A 22,729-nucleotide genomic window follows, 5' to 3' on the forward strand; every position below is an offset into this window, starting at 1 on the left:
GACAGAAACCCTACAAATTACCTGCAGAGTTACTAATCAACTGAAACCTACACAGGGCATGCCTGCCCTATCAGGAGGAAAGTTCTTACTCAGCCTGTAAATATTTTCTATGACATACAATGAAAACCACTGGGTGGCAATAGCCTTAAAGCATCTCAAGATCTCAAAATTCAATTGAAAAGATCATTTCTCAAGACTAACCTGGGCTTGACGCGTTTGGTCTGAGATGGTTTCACAGAAGCTGAGTTTTTTTCTGGCTTCTCTTCCGCTGAGATGTTTTCATCAAAAGGGTTCAAGGATGCCTTTGTGATTCGGAGGTACGCAGTGCTGCTCTTATCTGAGCTATGACCTCTTCTGTGACCCTCATTTGTGGAGGGTTCTGAAAAGAAAGAAATCAGCATCAGAATAGTGAAAGCACAAGTCCCAATACCACTGAAAATACTAATACCTAATCCAGCCCTAGATCAACTGATGGCTCTTAACAACAGCAGTACACTGAGGTTGGAGACCACTGAGACCCACCTGTATCCTCTCATTTACAACTATTAGGCACAATCATGAAAACACTTCTGTTTCTTCACAGCTTCCAAGCACTGTCTTTAAATAATACAAGAAGTCCAGCTTTAACTATTATGAAGAAATGGCACATTTTACTACTTAGCACACTTTGTAAATTACACAACTGTTAAAACATTTGAGAAATTTATTCTCTTTTCAATAGACAATACTTACTCTCTGAAACAGGAGTTAAAGTGTCATCATCACTATCACTCCACCGCGATGAAAAGTGACTGGGATTAAGTCGAACTCTCTCTGTAACCGGTTGGAGAAAAGGTAACACAGACATGGACTGAGAGAGGTTGCTTTTCTGTAAACCAGGTTTGGAGAATAAGGTCTTGAACTTTGATTTTTTCTTTTCTTTCTCATTTGACTCTTCCTCACTGTCAGCCGGGGAGTGACTAATGCTAGGAACAATAGCTGAAGCTGTGTCTGGCAATCCATTGCCTCGTTTCCCCTTTAGCTTGTCTTTCAGCTTGCCAAATGGTGTCCGTGACTTATCTTTCATGGACAGATCAAACATGCTGGCTGTCATGTTGCTCCTCATGAATTGGATATCCACCTCAATCTCACCTCTCTTTTTTTCCTTCTTTCCTGGTTTGGAGTGATGCCTGTACCATCTGTACAAATAAAGAACAGCAAAGGTTCAGCATCAGGGGCTTAAATATTTCCTACCCACCCTTTTCCCACAAGGTCTCAGATTCTGTTACGTATAAAATAGTTAATTTTCAGTTCAAGCTAAACAGAGTCAGGTTCTCCATGTAAGCAAAATGCCAGATAGGTCTGTAGACTGATATTAGTGGCATTTAGCCAGCAATTGCAATAAAGGGGATTACAATCATGTAATAATTATAAGCAAACAAAACAAGTGTTTCTCCAGAATTGCTTTCTGGGGCCTCCCCCCAGAGGATCAATGAGAACCATGCCAGGAAAGAGTTACTTTTGTACTGTAAATTTATCCATTGTCCAGGGCAATGGGTTCCCCCAAATATTCATATAATTTTGCAGGAAGACACAGGAAAGGCTCTGCTACTAAGCCGAGTCCCATGATCGCTTAACAGCTCCACCTGACCTGTGCTGTTATGCTCTGGTATCATGCAACATCAGCAAGCCTTACTAGTTCATGAGTTATGGTATAACAGCTCCACAGCATGACCTTGTCCATTTAAGATTATGCCATGAAGACATCTGCATAAAAGGTATCAACAGTCAGAGGAACTCTGTAGAATAGACTGTTTCTGCACTAAAACCCAAGATGCATGCCATCTTAGTGTGTCTAACCTTCTTACTCCCTGAAAGGCACCACATGAACCAAGACAAATTCTGCCGAACAGTCTTGAACGGAGCGGGATACAGCAGAGGATACAGAGCTAGAAAGAGAGAAAATGAGAAAGTCATTACCAGGAAAGTTTTAGAACAGAAACAGCAGCTTATGTACAAAAGCATGCAATTTCTCCCAAAATATTGAATTTTCCGACAATATTTTCAGAAAATTGCATGCCTTAAAAGCATACATATCAAAACAGAAAAGGAAACAAAAGAGAAGAACTAGAGGAGGGTAAAGCACTAGAACACAAGTGAGCAATTTTCTATATTCACATTTTGAAAGCTCATCATTTGGCCCAATTTCCTAAAACAGCGGATAGCACGGTGAAACTATTTCTAGACAAAGTACAGGAAGTTATTGCATGGCTAAAAGATTACCCTTAAAAAAACAAAACAAAAAGCACACACAGTACTACCACATCAGGGAAAAGGCCTGTCAGAAATAATCTCATTGACATCTAATTCTTTCAGTACAGTGACATGTTTCTGTTTTACGAATAAGCATCCAGTCTTGAGATCTGGCAACAGTTTCATCCAAATTTCAGATCTCCCTGCCGTCAGACGAAAAAATATTAACTGGTCTGAATTGCATCTTTGCACTGTCTGTCCACATGTTAAGGGTGCGGTGTTGATTAGTGAGCTACCTCTCAATTGATAGATTCCGACATAAACCTTGGAGCCCCAAGTTTCATCTGAAAAACTAATAAAGTGCTTCAACTCTGACTTGTGCTGTTTATTCTAACAATAAAGTGTTATGAACAAGACATTTGTTTCTAACATACTTTGAATACTTATCATGGCTGCATAAAGCAGTCAAGACTGCCAAAGTAAACTTGGTAAGCCTGCTGGACTTGTTACGTTAAATATTTGAGTATGAGAGCTGCCATTATTCACAGTAAGACACTTTTAAAAGAGTTCTTTACAAACACTGTTTTTGTAATACACTGTGACTTACAGTTTTAAAAACTAGGATGTTTAGCTCAGTCTAAAAATATGTTTGCCAAACAGAAGGGTATTATGCATTCTTACGAAATGTTGCTTTTTCTACTCTTAACACAGATAGCCAAGAATCAAGGTGCACATACACATTTTAATGGCAGGGTCTACAATAGCTATGGAAGCAGGCATCAGAGGAAAATTACTATAGCACATTATTTATTTTATCAGTATTTATATTTGAATCTGTTGCTCTTCAGATGTGAAACTCAAATATCATTGCTGGCCAATAGAGCTATGTCCACAACAGCTCACCTGACAGTGCTAGATAAATTGTGGCTAAAAAGCTACCTAGGAACCTGGATTGAATATTGCTTTTGCAGTGAACTTACAAAGTGGTTATATTACACAAGTCAGGATGGGAATAATACTAATCTGCATTACAGGCTTGTTTGTAAAGAACAACAAGAAAATGTACATGAGGCTATTTAAACCCTATAAATGCTAAGCAGATTTTTTAAAATTCTTACGCACTGGTTTAAACCTTATACATAAAATGGCACAATATGAAGCATAACTGGGTAGGTGTGAAATCCCAAGAGCTATCAACCTATGAAAGAAAACTTAACTGATCATGAGTTTTAGTCAATTAACCTACTGAATAATTTGTACAAATATAAAACAAACTGTTCTGAAGCAAGCATATTTTGTTTTAAAACAATGCATGTGTTGCAGCACACATCTTAGAAAAAGAAATTCTTGCAATCCAAGATTTAAGGAGAAGACAAAGATGCCAACGTTTAGGGGATTCACGATTGGGAGATGGACCCTAGTTTAGGAGGCCCTATAAAGGAATTAACTAAATTTGTATCGGCTACTCGCCTTGACAACTTAATGGAACTTCCATGTTCACAAGCATTAATACCACTGAATATCAGTTGCCAAGGCAGCAAACTGAGGAAGAGCTGGCGGTTCCACACCCTGCTTGCATGTTTCCTGGATGCATTGAGATAACCGCTATCCAAAGCAGGATACAAATTATTTTATTTAATAGGTATTTATTCTTCCCTTTAGCTAAAAGTAGGTTGTTAGGGAAGTTTACAACAATGGAATAAAATTAAGTATGCCAACTACTGTGATCCAGCAGGACTCTGCTCAGGAAAGGTATCAACAGGATACTTTACAAGTTCTTCAAAGCTTGCTTGATTGTTTAATAGCCCACCTTCTTCTCCAATGAGCTCAAGATGGCATACGTGATTCTACCCCTCCTCATTTAATCCCCATAACAACCCTATGTTAGACTGAGAGCCAAGGTCAGTCAGTGAGCTTCATGGCTGAGCGGTCACTTGAACCCTGGTCTCCTAGGTCGTAGTCTGGCACTAACCTTTACACCACACCAACTCTTTATATTATGCCGTAGCACATTATACTGCTGTTTATTTAAAAAAAACTTTAAAAAATATTTTATTAAGGATTTTCTTGTTTTACATAAGTAAGTGTAATGCCTCGTATTTTTATCCCCATGTAACATTTTTACAAATCTGTTTCATTTGTTGAGGCATTAGGGGGAGAAGAAAAAAGAATGAAAAAAGAAAGGGGGTGGAGGGAGGGAAGATGGATGGGGGTGGGGTCGGGTGGCGGTGTTTCTACTATGCTTAATGTATGTAGAGTTTGGTGTCAGCGTTGCTTGTGTTGTTCACTTGTGTTCCTTTGGTGGTGAGGGAGGTTGGGGTTGGCCTAGGGTGTGATTGTTTGCTTGTGATTGGCTGTGGTGATCTTTGTTTTCGTGTGTGAGTGAGGTGGGTGGATGTTTTGGATCAGGTTAGCCATATTGATTTGTATGCTGTTGGTGGATTATTGTTATTGTCTTGTTGGGCTGTGTATGTGATAAAGGGGAGCCATACCGGGGTGAAGGTGTCTTCTTCTGTTTGTCCCCGTGTCAGTTTCAGTTTATTAGTTTCCCATACTATTTGGTACCATTGGTCTATGCTTACTCCTGACAGGTCTCTCCAGTGTCTGGTTATGGTGTTTCTGGCTGCTGAAAGTAGGTGGGTTATGAGTTCTTTGTGGTGTAAATGGGCATTGCTGTCTTGGAAGATGTTTAGTAGGGCCAATTCTGGAGTGATGTCTAATACTTGCTTAGTTATTTTACATATTTCTCGAATGGCTGTTGTCCAGAATAGTTGGATTTTGGGACACTCCCACCACATGTGGAGGTATGTGCCTGTGGAGGTGCACCCTCTCCAGCATTTTGGTGAGGTTCCTGGGCGTATTAGCGCTAGTTTCCTTGGTGTTAGGTACCACCTGTAGGTGAGTTTCAGTGTGAGTTCTTTTCTTTTCGTTGATATGGATTTAAAGGGGGGTTTAGACCACATTCTGGTCCATTGAGTGGGGATAATCTCATAGCCTATGTCATTCTCCCATTGTTTTTTGATTGCGTCTAGGTGGTTTGTGGGATTTTGGAGTAGTATTTTGTATATTTCCGTTTCCCTTTGTTGTTAAGAGGAGGTTTTCAAAGGTTGTCAGGGGCCTAGTTGCTGCTAATTTTACTGTTGGGTTGTTTAAGAGGGCATGTAGTTGGTGTTGTGTTAACCAGAGCATTTGGGTGTCTTCTAGTTTGTCTTGTATTTCTTGTGTTGACAAAGGTTTGTTATTTTTATAAAAGTCTATTAGGCGATATAAGCCTTTGGTTCGCCAGGTTTTTTATCTGGAGGTTTTGTGCTGCATGGTGGAATAATGGGTGGTACGCCAGGGGGATTAGTGGGGATGGGGTTGGGGATAGTTTGCCTATTTGTGTTTTCCATGCTTTGAGCATGGTCTGTGTGTACCTGTTGAGTGTTGTGGGAATTTTCTTTAGTTTGTTTGGGAGGAGTGGGTATGTTGTGGTGCAGGTATTTTCAATTGTGTCCCTCTCTAGGTGTACCCATTGTTTTGTCTCATCTTTGAGTATATATGGGATTATATGGCGTATTTGGTTGGCAATGTAATATGCTTCTATGTTGGGGATTCCCCATCCTCCTTCTGAGGTAGGGAGGTGCAGGTATTTGGGGCTTATTGGTTTTTTATGTGAGAAGATAAAAGAGTGTAGTTTTCTCTGCCAACTGCGGAGTTGGGTTGAGGGGATCCAGATTGGGAGGGTTTGGAATAGGTAGGTTAGTTTTGGCAGTGTGATCATTTTGATCATGGCTATTTTGTCTGAGAGAGTGAAATTCATGTTATTCCATCTCTTTAGGTCTTTGTTAATTTGTCGCCACAGGGGCTTGTAGTTGTGGAGGTGCAATTTATTGAGGTTTCTGGTTATTTGTACCCCTAGGTATCTGAACTTGGTGTGGCAAAGTTTTATTTTGGTGACCTTCGTGAGTTCTTTTTGGGTGTGAGGAGGGGTGTTGAAGCACATAGCTTCTGACTTTGTAAAATTTACCTGTAGGCCCGACACCATTGCAAATGTGTTGAGTTCTCTGATTAGGGAGGTTGCTGTGCTTATGAGGTCTGGTGTTGTGACCATTAGGTCATCTGCAAAGAGCCCTAATTTATAGGTTCTGCCTTTTATTTCCACTCCCTTGATGTCTGTGGCTGCTCGGATGCGGATTGCTAGGGGTTCCAGAGCCAGGATAAATAAGAAGGGAGACAGTGAGCATCCTTGTTTCGTGCCTCTTTGGATAGCTATAGTATTAGAATCCATATTGTTAGTTCTGCATTTTGCTGAGGCTTGGGAGTATATTTGTTTGAGGATTTGTAGGAAGTTGGGGCCAAATTTCATGTTAGTTAGTACTGCTAATATGTATTTCTACTCTAAGCAATCAAAGGCTTTGAGGATGTCTAGGGACATAAATGTCAATGGGAGTTTAGTTGCTTTGCTGTGTTCGATCGGGTTCAGTAGTTTCCTGATGGGGTCTGTTATATTGCGGCCAGGGACAAAGCCAGTCTGGTCTGGGGCTATTAACTTGTGTAGGAAGATTTTTAGGCGGTTGGCCAAGATTGATGTGAATATCTTGTAATCTTGGTTTATTAATGAGATTGGGCGGTATGATTCTACTTTGAGGCTGTCTTTTAGTGGTTTTGGGATGGAGACTATTTTGGAGTGGGTCCAGGTTTTGGGGATGGGGCCCCCTTTTATGATGTCGTTGAATAGGCAGGTCATGTAAGGCATCAAGGGTTCTTTGAATTTCCTATAGAATTCTGCTGTGAAGCCGTCTGGGCCTGGGGCTTTGTGTGGTTTCAGGTTTTTGAGGACCGCATCTATTTCCTCTGGGGTGACAGGGCTGTCCATGAATTCCTGTTCCTCATCAGTTAGGGTAGGCATGGTCAGTCTTGCTAGAAATTTTCTGATTTCCTTCTCTGGTGGGTTATGGGATGTGTATAGGTTGGAGTAGAATTCTGCAAATTCTGAGGTTATTTCTTTGGGGGAGAATGTTATGTTGCCGTCTTTTTTGCTGATGCAGTGTATTCTTGTTTTGAGTGCTTTTTCCCTACATCTATTTGCTAGTAATCTGGAGTTTTTCCCTCCATATTCATAGAAACGTTGTTTAGAGTATAGAATGTTGATCATTGTTTTGTTGATTTCTAGGGAGTCTAGTTCTCTCCTTTTTTGTTCTATGTTTGAGGAGTTTTTTAGATCCTGTTTGTTTGTAGCGTGATGAGAGGGCTGTGATGTCTTGTTCTATTTTGTTAATTTTTGAGGAGGTTTGTTTTTTAAGGAATGTTTTCTCTTTTATGCAAGCTCCTCTGGTGACCGCTTTCATTGCGTCCCATAGGAGGGGGGTTGTTATATTGTCTACATTGTTTTCCTTGAAGTAGTTTTGGACGGTTTTTGTGAGACTCTCTCTAATTTGTTTGTTTGTAGTTAGGATGGGACTGAAGGACCACGATGGGGTGGTTTGTGTTCCTTCTCCTATTTTAACAATGACTGCTACTGGGGCGTGATCTGTGATTTTAATGTTACCTATGTTTGTTGATTCCACTGAGGGGATCAGACCCTGTGTGAGTAGAATGCTGTCCAGTCTGGACACTGTATCATGGCGTCCCGATTGGAATGTATGGCTGATGTCTCCCGGGTTTTGCTCACCCCAAATGTCGTAGAGACCCCTGTTTTTTAGCATTTTTAGTAACTTGTAAGAGTTCCTAGTTGTTGGAGGTTTCCTTCGGAGGAAGGTTGCCCATGGGGTTGTGGGGTGTATATCTTTCAGGGATATACCTTTCATATTTAGATTGAGGTCCCCTCCTAGGATTGCTTCCCCTTCAGAGAAGGAGAGGAATTTGTTTAGTGTCTTCTGGAAGAATTCTAATTGCTTCGCGTTTGGGGCATATATGGAGCCGATTGTCAGTTTGATTTTGCCATCTAGTGTCCCTTTAGCAAAAACGAATCTGCCTTTTTTGTCCTTGAGGACTGTTGTGGCAGTGAAGTTCAGGTCTCTACTGAGTATTATGGCTACACCACAAGCTTTCCCTGAGCCTCGCGCGACCCACTGTTGACTGAAGCGGGGGTCGCTCAGGAGTTTGCTGCCTTTGGGTGGGTTGTGTATTTCTTGTAGGAAGGTGATGTGTGGTTTCATGGCGTTTATGTATGAGGTGATGCGTTTTCTTTTGATGGGGTTTCCCAGCCCCCTCACATTTAATGTAATTGCTTTTAGCTTAGCCATCTTGCTTATCTATTATGTGGGCGATTCCCTGCCAACCCGTTTGGGTTGTCTTGTGTTTCTCTCTTCGTGTTGTTTAAAGAACCAGTGGGGTTGCGCCGACCTAGGGTGTGGTGGGCGGGGGGCTAGTGGGATTAGAGTAAGATTTGGGTTAAAGAGTAGGGGGTAAGTTGTAGAGAGTTTCCTATATGTAGTCATATAGGTGTTTGTTTGGGGTATTTTGGGCCATCTGGCATTTAGCCGGTTGGTCCTAGGTCTCAGCTGGTGTGGAAGGCCGTGTTCAAGGACAGGCCATCCCCCCTGTTGTTTGCGATAGGGGGTGATCAGTGAGACAGTGTGAAGTGACTTTGTAACGTCGCTGTCAGGTATAAGGTTCATAAGCAATGTTGCCAGTGTTATGAGCAACATTGTTGGTGTGTTGGGGTGGGGATGTGGGTGCTGGTACGCTCTGGTGCCACCATAGTGCTGGTTGGGTATCAGATTTTAGCCTGATTGTGAGTTGTGTTATTAAGGTTGGAGGAGTTGTTTTTCCCTAGTATGGAGTATGGGGGTGTTGAAGGTGTGGGTGATGGGGAATGTGGTTGAGGTCATCTGGACTGGTGTTGGGGTGGGGATTTCTGTGGGGGGTGCGGGGCTGGGGGGGATGTTGATGGTGTTAACTAAATCTATGTTTTGGGGGGAGGGGGAAAGAGGGGGGAAATCACCAGTCCTTCAGTTTGTGGTTTTTTCCTGGTTGCTTCATTCAGCTGCCGTTGTTGTTGTTGTTGTTGTAGGGTTGTCCATCTGCGATGAATTGGTTTGGTTAATCTTGGTCTGGTTTCTTGTGTCGTATGGCCGGCGGGACAATTCTGAGCGTGATGCTTGTCTGTATTGGTTTGCATTGTTGTGCCGCTTCTGTTGTTTCTTTTTCTTCTGTACCGTTGTCCAGTTGTTTGTTGTTGTTTCCTCCTGGTTGGGGCTGTCACTTGGTGGGTTTGTCAGTTGCCATTCCGGTGGGAGGTCGAGTTCAAGGTTCTTTAGTAGTTGCAGGGCCTCAGGTATGTTGGTAGCCATGTATTGTGTTGTATTGGTTGTTACAATGAGGCGGAAGGAGAAGCCCCATCAGTATTTGATCCCTGCTTGTTGGAGACGCTGGGTGCATGGGCGCAGGCTTTTCCTCCGGTTTAGGGTATCCTGAGATAAGTCCTGTAAGGCCAGAATGGGGGTTTCTCCATATCGAAGGTTGTTTGAGTTTCTGAGGTTGTTCCATACCTCTTCCTTCTTTTTGTAGCGTGTGACGCATACAATGATGTCTCTTGGGGGGGGCCGCTGGGTTTTGGCATAGGTTTTAGGGCTCTGTGAGCCCTCTCCAAGTCATCTGCCTCGAGTTTCAGGCTTGGGATTGTGTTTTTCAGCCAGCGTATAATTAGGTCTGCTGGGCTTTTCTCCTCTGTTTTTTCAGGAAAGTTGCGGAAGCGGATGTTACAACATCTATTGCGGTCTTCAAGGTCGGCTTGCTTAATTTTCATCTCTCTGTGTTCTGCTTCCATTTGGTTTACCAGTTCATCCAATTTCTTGTTCACACGTGCGTTCTCCTCCCGGTATTGCTCTATTATTCTTTCTTGCATTTGGTTCTTGTTCTCTAGAGCTTCCACTTTGGAGGTTAGATTGTTGATTAGTACCTGCATGGGAGCCATTGTGGCCTTCAGTGTTTCTTCTAATCTTGCTTCTAATCTTGCTTCCATTTCCCTCAGGTCTCGTTTCATTACTGGGTGGTCATCATCTTGGAGGGGAGTTACGGTCTTAGCATTGTTTGCCATCTCCCTGGTTGGTGTCATCTCAGTCTCCCTAATGGTTTTGGTTTGAGGTTGGCTTGGCGTCCTCTTGGGGTAGGGCATGTGGTGGTTAGGAGTTGTGGCAGTGGTGGTTCCTGGGTATTGTTGGGTTGCTGAGCTGATCGGGCTTTGTTGGCTGGTGGCTTTTACAGAGCGTTTGGATTAGGTGGTCATTTGTGTCACTTCTAGCCTGTGTTTTAAGATCTTCTCTAGGGTTTCTGTAGTTGCCTCAGCGGTGCCGCCAAAGCGGGGGGGGGGGGCAGGTAAGCAGAGATGGGTAGACTAACGGACAGACAGTTCATATAAAGGGAGGGGGGTTAGCAGGTAGAGATGCAAGAGATTAGAGGGGTGGGGCCAGGGGAAATATGTGTTTAGGAGGGGGTTGTATATACCCCAACGGGGTACTGGGGTCCAGTTAAGGTGGAAGTTGGGGTTGGGAGTGCGCTCAGAAACAGAGACAGACAAATAGGCTATATGTAAAGGGTGGAGGGAGAAAAAGGAAGGAGAAGAAAGAAAGAAGAAGAAGAAGGGGGGAGAGGGGAGATTGGAGTAAAAGAGAAGAGAGAGAGAGACAAAAAGCGAGTTGAAAGAGAGAGGAGAGATAGTATAGTAATATCAGCGGTAATAGATTACAGCAGTAGTTTTAATTTATAGTATGAGGGGGGCAAAGTATGGTGATATGAATGTGTGTATGTGTTTCCTTTAGGGGAAGGGGGGGATGGAGAAAGGGAGGGAGAGAAAAGGAGAAGAGGAGGGGGAAGGGTGGGAAAAGGAAGAAGAAAAGAGAGGGGGAGAGAGGGGAGGGGGAGGGAGGGTGAACTGTGGCAATGGTATGGGGGGAAAGTCTTATTTTAAAAGAGGGAGTGGGGGGAAAGGGCTCCCCCCTCAAAAACAAACTGATGAACAGGCTAAAAAGGGGGGTTGATTTTAAAAAATAAAGGGGATAGAAAACAAAATTGGGGATGGAAAGTGAAAGGTGGGATAAAAGGAGAAAATAAGGAGGGGTGAAGAGAGAGAGAGAGGAGAGAGCAAAAAGGAAGAGAAAAATAAAAGGGGGGAGTGGAGGGGGAGAGTATCAATAGCAATAGCAGTGATATGGAGAAAATTTTTGTTTTAAAAGAGAGTGGTGGTCGTAGCAGGAGGCGAAGGTTTCCCCCCTCAAGAAGAAGCTAACAATTAGAACAGAAAGGGCTTTAAAAAGAGGAAAAAATTATGTGTGTGTGTTTTTTAAAAAAACTATTTCCCCCTAATTATTATTATTATCTTTTGTTTGTAAAAAAGTAATTAAAAATGTATGGGTAAAAGATAAAAATGAGAATTAAAGTTTTTTTAAAAAAAGGTTTTTTTTTGTGTATATATATATATATATATATATATAAATATAAATAAAGTTATTTTATTTTAAAAAATGAGTAAAGTACGAAGAGGATAGGTAAAAGAGAGTGGAAAGTCTGGGGCGAAGTGGCAGTCCCAGGAAATGGCCTGTGTTGTTTCAGGGCTCTTTTCTGGGTACTGCCATTTTAATTCTTAAGAGGGGAGTTTGAGATGAAAATAAAATGAGGTTTAAATTGAGTTAAAATGAAAAATGATAAAAGTAGGTATATGGGGGGGGATAAAAAAAGACTTTTTTAATAAAAAAGAGGGAGGGAGGGGGAGGAAGGGGTTAAAAAGGGGGTTAAAAAAAGAAAGGGGGGAAATGTAGTTTCTTCCTTTCTGCGATCTCCTTTGTCATGCGGCTTTCCTCTGTTTTACTTGCCGCTGGAGCTCTGGTGGGGCTCAGCCACGCGTTTTTTCGGAGCCTCTATTGCCTTCCCGGTGCTCAGCTACCTCTCCTCTTCTGGGGGCAGCAGCGGTAAAGTTGGGGCTCCTTTTTCTTTCTTTCTTTTTCTTCCTCTCTCCCCCTTTCTTTTCCCCTCTTTGCATTATCTCCACTGACCTCCTGGTTTTGGAGCTCCTCTGGGCTGTTCGGGGGGTGGTCGGGTGCCTTTCCGGCTCAATCAAGGTTGTGGGGGGTGTTTTGGCTCCTTTGATAGACGCCTGGGCACCCCCGATTCTTCTCCGCTGACGGTGCTGGCGGCAGCAGTCCTGGGAGACCAGGAGTCGGCCTGACAGAGCCTTTTACTCTGGCTGGCTTCAGGAGCTGTTTTCTGCTGTTGCAGCCATGCCGCCTCGCCAGAAGTGCCGTTTATTTCAAATTTTAATAAAGTTTTTTAAAAAGTTTGATCCCGCCTCTGCTTGCAATGTTTGCTTATTGCATTTTTGCCCCACCCTTACTTCAAATAACTATGTATGAGTGACATACATAGTTCTCATTTCCCCATCCCATTTCATTCTCACAACAACCCTTGAGATTGATTAGACTGAGTGCGACTCGCCCGTGGTCTCCCAGTAAACTCTATGGACAACAGTGGAATCTTTACTAAAAGTGGCATTTTTAATCCATGATCCATCCTGTTAAGAGCTTAGCTTTCGCTGCTGTCAGATAAACAGCTGAGATGAATAATTATCACGCAGCGTGCTGTTTGACACCTGTTTGGACATGTGGACCGTGAGCCTCTGACATACATAGGTAAATTGCCTCTGAACCTGGAAATGCCATTTAGTCAGCAGGAAGTCAACATCTTCAAACAGAACTATAGAGTAGTAAGGGACCTTGGATGTCATCTAGTCCAATGCCCAATGGATTCAGTGCAGGAATCTTGCAAATACACAGCTTCCTAAGCAAATGGGCATCTAGCCATTGCTTACAAACCTTCATAGGAGGAGATCCCACCACTTCCCAAGGCCGTCTGATTCGCCTTTGAACCACTCATACACTTAAGAAGTTTCTCCTAATGTAAAGTCAAAACCATCTTATTTAAATGTTTTCAGTCATTGCATTTACATCTGTCATCTGGAGTAACATAGAACAAATCTGCTCCACCTTTTGCATCACAGTCTTTCAGTTACCGTATTTTTCACTCTATAAGACGCACCAGACCACAAGACGCACCTAGTTTTTGGAAGAGGAAAACAAGAAAAAAAATATTCTGACCCCAGAAGCCAGAACAGCAAGAGGGATCGCTGCGCAGTGAAAGCAGCAATCCCTCTTGCTGTTCTGGCTTCTGGGATAGCTGCGCAGCCTGCATTCGCTCCATAAGATGCACACACATTTCCCCTTACTTTTTAGGAGGGAAAAAGTGAGTCTTATAGAGCAAAAAATACAGTATTTGAGAACTATTCTCCTGTCTCCTCTTAACCTTTCCTTCTCCAAGCTAACCATGCCCAGCTTTTTCAACTGTTCCTCATAGGACTTGGTTTCCAGACTCCTCACCATCTTTGGAATATGCTGTAGTTCAGGGGTGCAGAACCTCCAGCTCACAGACCAAACGTGACCCACCAGTCCCATTTGCCCATGAGGCCAATCTGGAGAAGCCATGCTCACCTGCCCAATAAGGGATGCCATTAACGTAGGCTCCCATTCAACCATCGCTCCTACTGTCCAAGCTGCAGCTCATTGAAGGCTTGCAAAAGGCTTTGAAAGCAATTCCGTGAAGCTCCTTTTGATCTCTGACATAAGAGAAGGAAAGAAGCAATGCAGGGAGGCTTACAAGGCACAACACTGCCAAAGCCTCTTGCACTCTGGAACCCCAACATGGAACCCTACACAATTTATGTTGGCAGGTAGTCAAGACAACCCACTTGCCAACATTTTGATGTCACAATGGCAGAATGTGATTTACATGCTGGTTGCCCCACCCACACGTCAAAGTTTTTGGCCCCCACAGCCAGAAAGATTCCTCCTCTAGTTTGTCTATCTCCTCCTTAAAATGCAGCAACTGGAACTGGACAAAGTACTGAACCCAGCTAATCCTACATTGACACAACACTCTGGCGCATTTCCACTCTCTCTTTGAAGTTAAAGCATACCCTTATCCGCATTCCTTCAGAAGTCCTGCTATGACTGCCTAAATAAAGAAGGAGCGAAAATCAGGTGCAACGGGTCATATTTAGGAGGCCTCTCTGGGCAGCGCCTGGCACCAGCCCCCTCCCTCCCTCCACACATGCACCCCACACCCCAGCAGGTAAGACTGCCCCTGGCAGCGGGAGCTCCACCAAGGCCCCTCGCTCGCTCTCTCCTCACCGTGTGCATGTAGGGACAAAAATTAACTAAGCAGCTCCATTAATCAGGGCGACTGACTCACCACCTATCTAGTGACACGGGCATCATGTTCAGGAACCACCATACCATGTTCTATAAAGAGATGCTTGCAAAGCCACAACTTTTTCTTCTGGATCTAGGTTTAAAGCATGAATGTCTGAAACAACTTGCAATTAAATTTTTACACTTCTCTTCCACTCTCTCATGCCTAACTATAAGGACCATAAGTAGACTAGACAAACATTAATTCAAGTCAAACGCCAACTCAAAGAGGTATTTGTTGCTCAGGCTGGCTGACTGCCTCCACCCAAACCTTCCAAGAGTGGATACTACTTCTCACCCAGAGATACGCATGGAAGCCTGCCAATCTTTACACCAAAAGTTGTCCTAAACAGCATGCAAACCACTGCAATGTGGCCACTTCCTATACCTCTTCTCAGAGTTGAAGGAAAATAATCAACCTCGCCAACTAGTTCCTAGTGGTCCCTACCAGTAACCAAAGTTATCCAAGCCACCCAAACCTGTCTTTAATTATTACCACAGTAGGGTGGAAGGAGCCATGCCTGAAGGATGCGGGAGATTCTTAGTGGGACAGGAGAGCTGGGGGGGGGGGGGCAGGGGGCGGGAATCACATCTGGCAACCAATGAATCCCTTTGCTTCAGACAGTACATAGGTAGACAAGTCTAAAAAGCCCAGGACACAAATTTTCACAATCCTCTAGTGGTTATGATGGCTCATTTACCAGAAGTAATGTATTTAGCATTAACTTTGGAAGTGTATACTCTATTCTTACCAAACTAAGCCTCCTAGAGATAATATGTATCAGAAGGCTATTGCTTGCAAGCCTGTCTGAATCACTTGCAGCTTCGAGGTCACAGGCACGCTTGAGCCTTGCTAAACATCTCCTTTTCTTCTGGAGTCCGGATGTACTGCTCTATCTCACTGTCTAAAATGGGCTCATCCCCAGCGATAGCAGAATCTTCAAGGCTTAGCTCAGGAGTTCGTAGCCTCTTTGCGGGGTTCAAGACGCAGGGTGGGAGCAAAGGTTTCCGCTTGCTGAACTTCTGCTTCTCTCCTGAAAGGGAGGCCTCTTCTACTGTTGCAGCGCTCTCATCGATTAGCTGCAGTGGCGCAGCTGCTGAGTTTTCTAGGTCACGGTCTTCCGTAGTATCCACGATGCGGAAGGCAGCCTGTAGAAGCACACGGCGGTGCCGCAGAAGGTCACCAATGTACTTTGCCACGCTCCGACGGTCCACTTTCAGCACTCGCAACCAGCCCAGCTGAGAAGCCATTTGCAGGAGGATGTTATGCAGCTCCTTCAGTCTCTGGTGGGCTGGCCGGGGAGCCTCCATACCAGCAAGCTTACAGAACTGAGAAAGGGTGCAAGTGAGGCGATCGACAGGCCGGAGAGACTGCCAAGCCAGGAAGGCTGCTGCTGTCACTATGGGGATGGGGTGCCGGCCTGTCACCAGCCACGTGTCACTGGCAAGTTCCACCATCTGGATAGTCCTTGCCACCAGCTGCTCCTTTTCTTCCACAAACTTAGTCGGGACGCTGGATGAATTCTGGAAAATCTTGAAGCTGGAAAGATGAAAATCAAACAAGCCATTGGATTGGGAGATGTGGCAGGATGGAGAAGACAAATAGGTGAAAGAGGGACATGAGCAAAAAGAAGCATTCTGTGAAAGGGCAAAGGGCAGAAGGCCCTGCATTTTCCAAGGACACCAAAAAGGCAAGCTGAGCAGCTTGAATCAAAAAGGCAAGCATCTTCCATTAACCAGCACTATATGGACAGGGCTGAATTTACACTCTTCCTAACTTGTGCTCAACAAAATTTTGTTTGTTGGCTTCTTGCCCTTAATAATAATAGGAATGATTTCCAAGCAATTACGGGATTGGTAGCAGGAGCAGAATTCACAATTCTGAGAATTATTTGTTTAAAAAAGGAAGTTTGCTGCCCCTGTGGCTAAAGAGAAAAGCCTGGACCTGCCTGAAGTGCCTCAGATGAAATCTCAGAAATCAGGGAGTTGGAGTATACATGCACATATGAAAATATCCATTTCTTCCATGATGGAAGCACACAGCACACACAGGGTTCCTACATCCAAGCACTGACCACACCCATCCCTGCTGAACTTTAAGAAGCTTGCTGTTTCATCAGCCTTCCAATCAATATACCACACAGTCCGTATGATACTTGTAAATTCTGTCTCTGAATGATGGAAACTGCACACCAACTTTGAGAAGTATTGTCAAGGAAAGGGCACAAGAACTTCAACATACCCGTTGAGGTGGGTTTTCACCATATCCATCAAGCTGAGAGTAGGCACATCCAGTGCCAGTTCCTTCAGGAAGCGTAGATAGGTCTTTGCAAACAACTCCTTGTCTCCATAGAGTAGCAGGCAGACTGTGCCCATGGTCAGGGGCCAGTTGTGCTGGCGGCAGGTCACAAAGACGCAACAGCCCACAAGCATCTCCTTCTTCTCCAAGCTGACTAAACTGAAGCAGGGACGTTTGATTGCCTGCTGGTAATAGGACACGGCTGTATCTTCAAACAGAGAAGGAAGCCGCAGAACTTTGCAGAGATCCCGAACACGTTTGACTCCTGTGGGGGGAAATACCACAGCAGTACTTAAGAAATGTTTCCACATACACGTTTATCAGTGACAAATCTAACCGCAGGGTAGGTCTCTGCCTGTATGAAGCTGCCCATATACTAAGATAATCTGTGGAGGCTCTGTTTCACATGCTCCCACTTTCAGAGGTTAGATAGGTGGCAATCATGGATAACATATTTTCAATTGTGGTAGTGTAACTGGAGTGTCCAAACCAAGCCTACTTTGGCTTTTTTTGGATATTATGGAGAACTTTTTTAAATGAAAGTCTTTGGGGGCTCTAATTGAGAATGGCTGTTAGTATTGCTGTTTCAACTTCATATTTGATTTTAATTTGGCTTTTAGTTATGTACTGATTTTTATTTTTTGCAGCTGTACACACAATTATAATGGCCATTTAATGGTAATGGAAACAGACTGGTCCATGGTTAACCAGTCTGTCAATGATTCAAGTGGGATTTGATCAGGCAATCAAACTGAACTGTGGACTCTATGTACCTCTAAAACTCTAAAATAGGTTGTTTTGATGTTGGTCCCACAGCAAATAGGTAAGACTGTTTTAAAAATGCAAATTTCTCTTTGCTTTTAGAAAGTGAAACAATGCAGCTCTTGTGGATGACAGGCACATTAATTTCCACAAAGCATCAACAGAGTAATGCAGAATACGTACCTCGCTGTACACAACGGCTTGTTTGCTCATTCTGACCAGTACTCCGTGAATATGTGACTTCTATGAGATAAAAACACAGATATCAGCCAAACTTTGGTCCAAGCTCTCAAACATGCACCCATTTTTAAACAGTTGAATGGTGTAGGGCCTGTCTATATTTGAGAACTGCTTTCAAGTCGTATCTCAAATCCTATGTCTTTGTAAGATACAAAGAGTTTTGAGCTATTCTGCTATTCTTAGCCTCACCTTGTAAATGTTCTTCATCAGCATATGTGGTTGTGAGAAGCCCTTCAGTTAGAATGAAGCCACAGTCTGCGCACACCAGCTGGTTCTGAGCATAATGAGAGTCCTCTACAATTTCCAAGGAGCCACAGTCTGGACACTTCTTTTGGCTCGACATCTTAGCAGCCTGAAAGCATAAATCAGGTCCACAGTTGGTCACTGATATTTTGGTATTATTTAATTACTTCCATATATTACATTTACCGTATATCCCACGTGTCCTTTGAAGAGCTCAAGGTGGTATAATGGTTCTCTCGCCACCCAATTTTTATTCTCACAACAACTCTGTGAAATTAGTTGTTTGTATTACTACTACTGGGACGCGGATGGCGCTGTGGGTTAAGCCACATAGCCTAGGACTTGCCGATCAGAAGGTCGGCGGTTCGAATCCCCGTGACGAGGTGAGCTCCCATTGCTCGGTCCCTGCTCCTGCCCACCTAGCAGTTCGAAAGCACGTCAAAGTGCAAGTAGATAAATAGGTACCACTCCGGCGGCAAGGTAAACGGCGTTTCTGTGCGCTGCTCTGGTTTGCCAGAGGCGGCTTGGTCATGCTGGCCACATGACCTGGAAGCTGTACGCTGGCTCCCTCGGCCAATAAAGCGAGATGAGCGCCGCAACCCCAGAGTCGCTCACGACTGGACCTAATGGTCAGGGGTCCCTTTACCTTTATTACTACTACTACTGCTACTGCTACTGCTACTACTATTATTATTATTAATTGAGTTTATATACCATCCTATACCCAGGGCTTTCAGGGCGGTTTAAAGAATAGTATCAACCTAACCAGTTGGAATTACCCACAGAATTGTTGATTTTTTTTTATCATTTATTAAGTATTAAAGTATATCAAATTCTATTCGAAAACCACAGTCACTGCCGGGATGTTAGAAGACATAATAGGACACAAAGTATGGAGAAGACAGAAAAACAAAGTCTTTTTATTTCCCTGAAAATCAAGGTGTCTCCTAGCTTGAAGGCCTACCATACTCTCACATTTGAAAAGTATCATCATAAAATCAGTCTGAGGATTCTACAGTACAGCGTTACATTTCTGAAAAGAGCTACAAAGACTACCAGAGATTTGTGGGGGCTCTGTCTTCACTTCTGATATGCAGAATGCAGCTTTGATTAGGAGGGGAAGGAAACGCTCTCAAAGTACTCAGCTCAAATTACATAGGGCCTGATCCTGTCTTGTCATTGGAAACTACTGTATTAAAAGACTCTTGGTGGGGGTGGGGTGTCACAGTTTGTCCAAAACTGGAGGGAGCCTGGATGTGGGGCTAGCGGTTTTTCCTCTCGCATTTGAAGCATCACCAGCATTTCCATTAGAGCTTGGTGCTAAGAAAACACCTAGCACCACGAACACTTTTCTGGTGGCCTGGCAAGACTTGCCCCACAGCCATTCGCTAAACAAGTGCTTCATAATTTTAAAAAAGGGCACGGAGACAAAGTTGTTGTGGAAAGCTCCTCCTTTGTTTCTCCAGAGGCTCCTAAAGGCAAGTGAATAATGCCAGGGCAACCTGGAGTGCGGTAAAGGGGAAGAGATGTGAACTGCTGGCTGGTTAGGGGACACAGAAAAAAGAGGGGGAAACTGACTTGTGTGATTTCGATAATGGTGATGTAAAAATTGGGGTTTGGCTTTTGCTTCCCAACTCCCCATGGGAATCTGAGTCCCCTAAGTCCATGATCGGCCAGAGAAGAATGGATGGAGGCAGAATCCAGTGGAAAACAAGGCAGATGTTTATTTTTCTGTTGCAACAGAGTCCCCTCCCCTCCTTCCAAGGAGGGGAGAGACCCTCAACAAAAGTGTGCAGGAACCTTTAAAGACTTTTGACATTGCCCAACCCCCTAAGCCAAAGACCACCCCAAAATCATCATACATATATCATAGGAGGCAGTCTACAGCAGAAACCCTGCCTACCAGGATACCTGATAATGGTCGCCGACTGCATTACCTGGGAAGCCTGGCCATTCTTTCGTGATGGTTAATACTTTAGTTCCTGAAGCCAGGTCACAGGCTCACCCTATTCATACACAAATACACCCTTAAGACAGGATTTGCAAGCGAAAAGGCAATGGGGAGGCTTTCCCTATTTGCCTCCCTCACTGCAGATGAGTATTTGAGGTCACTGAGAGTCAAAATGGCCTCAGGATTGCTCTCCCGTACTATTTCAGACACATGGTTTATATATATAGATATGTGTGCATTTATGAATATTTAGTCTATATTTGAGACCTTAGAATTCTTATAACAATGGAGAGGAGGAGGATTGCTGGCGGTGCTCACAGAATCAGCGGTAGTTGGAAGGGGGTTTCTGCCCACGCCACTCGCGGGTTGCATGCCCTCCAAAAAAATCCCACATCCCCCCCCCCAAAAAAAAACCCGGCCTGGCTCCTAGACAGCCACCCAGGAGCCTCTTTCCCCCTTTACGCGGGCTGACTTACCTCCTCGCCGCCGCTTTCGCAACACCGGAAAAAGCCGGGGGAGCTTTTTCAAGAGGGCACACGCTCCTTCCGGGCAATCCCCATGGCAACGGGGCAATCGGGACCAGACGCGCTCCAACGCTAAGCGGCCTCCGGAAAGAAACAAGGGTGCGCAGGACAAAGGTTCCGCCAGAGCCGCTCAGCTCGAGATGCGGCGAGACAGCCTTTTCGCAAAGGCTGGAGCATTTGTGTCTGGACTGAGGGGTTGTCAAATCTCCGGGAATGAGCTGAAGTTCCAGCCTTTTAAGCTCCTTTTCTCGGAGTTTATGCTTGGAATTTAATAAAAATAAAATAAAAAACAACACCAGGAAGGCAGAAGACTTCCTTTTCCATCTTTGTAGTAAATCGTCTGTTAGCAGCCTCCCTTTGCCTCATTTTCACCCCATCTTTCCTGATCTTTTCTTTGCATTTTTCATTTAAAATAAGTTCCCCTTGGAATACTTTTGAGTGGGTGAGACCCTAGCTCCTTTTGTAATAGGGGGAAATATTAATATCAACACTTAGGACTGGAGACATACTCTGCAAATCTAGCCATGTTGACTCAGGTTGTAGCCTTAATCTGGATTCAACCAAAATCTACCTTTCTGTGACTTAAATCTAGTCTTGCCCTCTAGGGAAGCAGAGAGCAAGTTTCTGCCCTATTCTCTAAGGGTATTTCAAGAGTGCTATGTCAAAGTACTGTCATATTCTGGATAGAACAATCAGACCGATCATTTAGCACTTTGATAATAGCTTCAGTGCTGTGCAGCTGCGCATGCTGTGGTTATGAAACTGGCACCACATTTCCCAGACCTGATAAAATAATCCTAGCAGCAAAATGCTTCCACTTTGGGGGAACTGATGTTTATTAACAGTCAAACAGCTAAAACCTAAACCATTTGGTAAACCTAAAACATGGGTAAACAACAATTCTTGAAACAGCAAGTGGAACCTGAAAGTTTTACTGTGGGGATGTGATTGCACATCTGTGCTAGGGGACCTGTGGCATCTCCAAGAGAAGTATTACAAGACACTCTCTTCCATTCCTAGCCTAACTTGCACAAGCCCTCAACCTTCAGCAACCCTCATAGGAAGGAATGGAGGACTATAGAAACTTACATATGCACACACCATATACAGTTATGAGCCATGCACTGCACACAAGGGAATTTAATGCTGCGTTATTATGAACAAATTATGGATGAGCAAAACTCAAACCAGCAGATGGCGCCCTTACTTTACACTTCCTGCTCTCCCTAAAAGTTGCTACATCACATTTCTATAAATTTGCCTATTGAACAAAGGTGTTAACCAGCTTAAATCTGATTTTTGTTGCAGCAGGGGACCCCAAAATTCCAAAATACAGCTGAAGCTCTAAGATGCTGCTACACACAGCATCTATGAGAGTGCAGCAGTGATGGGCATTCAGAATACAACAAATTCAAAAATGTTCTCATTTAAGCAATGCTTGAAATCTTGGAGGGCAGGGGGACAAGGGACAGGATTTTTTGAGGTTATAGGTGGAGAGGCAGTTTTGCACCAGTCCTGGCCTCTTCTGATAAACAGAAGCACAATTATGCGCGCAACAGCAAAAAAGCAATGTGTTGTATCCAACATTAGACCTACTGAGAGTAGGCCCATTGAAACAAATCAATATGACATATTCCCAGCATAGCTGTCAACTTTCAGATTTGAAAATAAGGGATCAGCAGCCTCACCTGTCCCAGGCACTCCTGTCTTCCACTGCTTCCCCCAGTTTGGCCAAACTCATGCTGGTAGCTTCGAGAACACTGTCCAAGCATCTCGTCCTCATGGTTCAATGTTACTAGTGAGCAAAGTTACCCTGTCAGGATTTTAATCTTGGTCCTAACTTTTGGGGTTAAGTTTCTATTTAGCTGTCCCATTAATACTGACAAACCGTATCTCCCATTCATCTCTCAGATCCCCTTGTAAATATAAAGTACTGACATCCTGCGGTAAAAAAATTCCCTAAGTTAATTACACATTGTGTGAAGGTAAGTGTGTGAAGCTACAGCATTCCTCCTATCAGCTTAAGTGACACAGTCACTCTCTCTCTCTCTCTCTCTCTCACACACAGACACACACACACACCCTCCGAGCCAAAGGCCCAAAGGCAGAAAGCCCAGCCAGCAGCCAAACGAAGCCTCAAGCGGTGCTTCCCACAGCGCAGCAACCCGGCAAAGGGATACAGCAGCAAGGAAAACCACACTGTCACCTCTCCTCTGGGAAGCGCTGAAGCAAAGGCGAGTCCCCAGGCAACGCGGCC

The 22,729-nt window shown here is 44.0% G+C and overlaps 1 protein-coding gene across 9 annotated transcripts; it reads right to left on the reverse strand.

Annotated features, from left to right (window-relative positions):
* Positions 1-290: 290 nt before the first annotated feature.
* On the reverse strand, positions 291-22,503 carry LOC308463792 (transcription factor IIIB 50 kDa subunit-like). 9 transcript variants are annotated; one of them, XR_013979722.1, is made up of 7 exons: positions 22,161-22,503; positions 17,944-18,106; positions 17,698-17,757; positions 16,696-17,017; positions 15,206-15,993; positions 1,132-1,178; positions 291-379 (listed from the first exon to the last, which is right to left on the reverse strand). XR_013979722.1 is itself a non-coding variant. In XM_080982513.1 (5 exons), exons 1-5 carry the CDS (start codon positions 22,242-22,244, stop codon positions 15,285-15,287), a joined length of 1,338 nt encoding a protein of 445 aa, XP_080838639.1. In that variant the 5' UTR covers positions 22,245-22,503; the 3' UTR covers positions 15,137-15,284. The 9 variants fall into 9 exon arrangements, 1 of the variants encoding a protein (XP_080838639.1); XR_013979724.1 differs by lacking the exon at positions 291-379 and adding an exon at positions 1,840-1,928 and having other exon boundaries at positions 1,128-1,178; XR_013979725.1 differs by lacking the exons at positions 291-379; positions 22,161-22,503 and adding exons at positions 1,840-1,928; positions 20,425-20,536 and having other exon boundaries at positions 1,128-1,178.
* Between the last annotated feature and the right edge of the window lie 226 nt (positions 22,504-22,729).

This window comes from Podarcis pityusensis (assembly GCF_964106645.2).
Source record: "Podarcis pityusensis genome assembly, chromosome: 15".
Lineage (NCBI taxonomy): Eukaryota > Metazoa > Chordata > Lepidosauria > Squamata > Lacertidae > Podarcis > Podarcis pityusensis.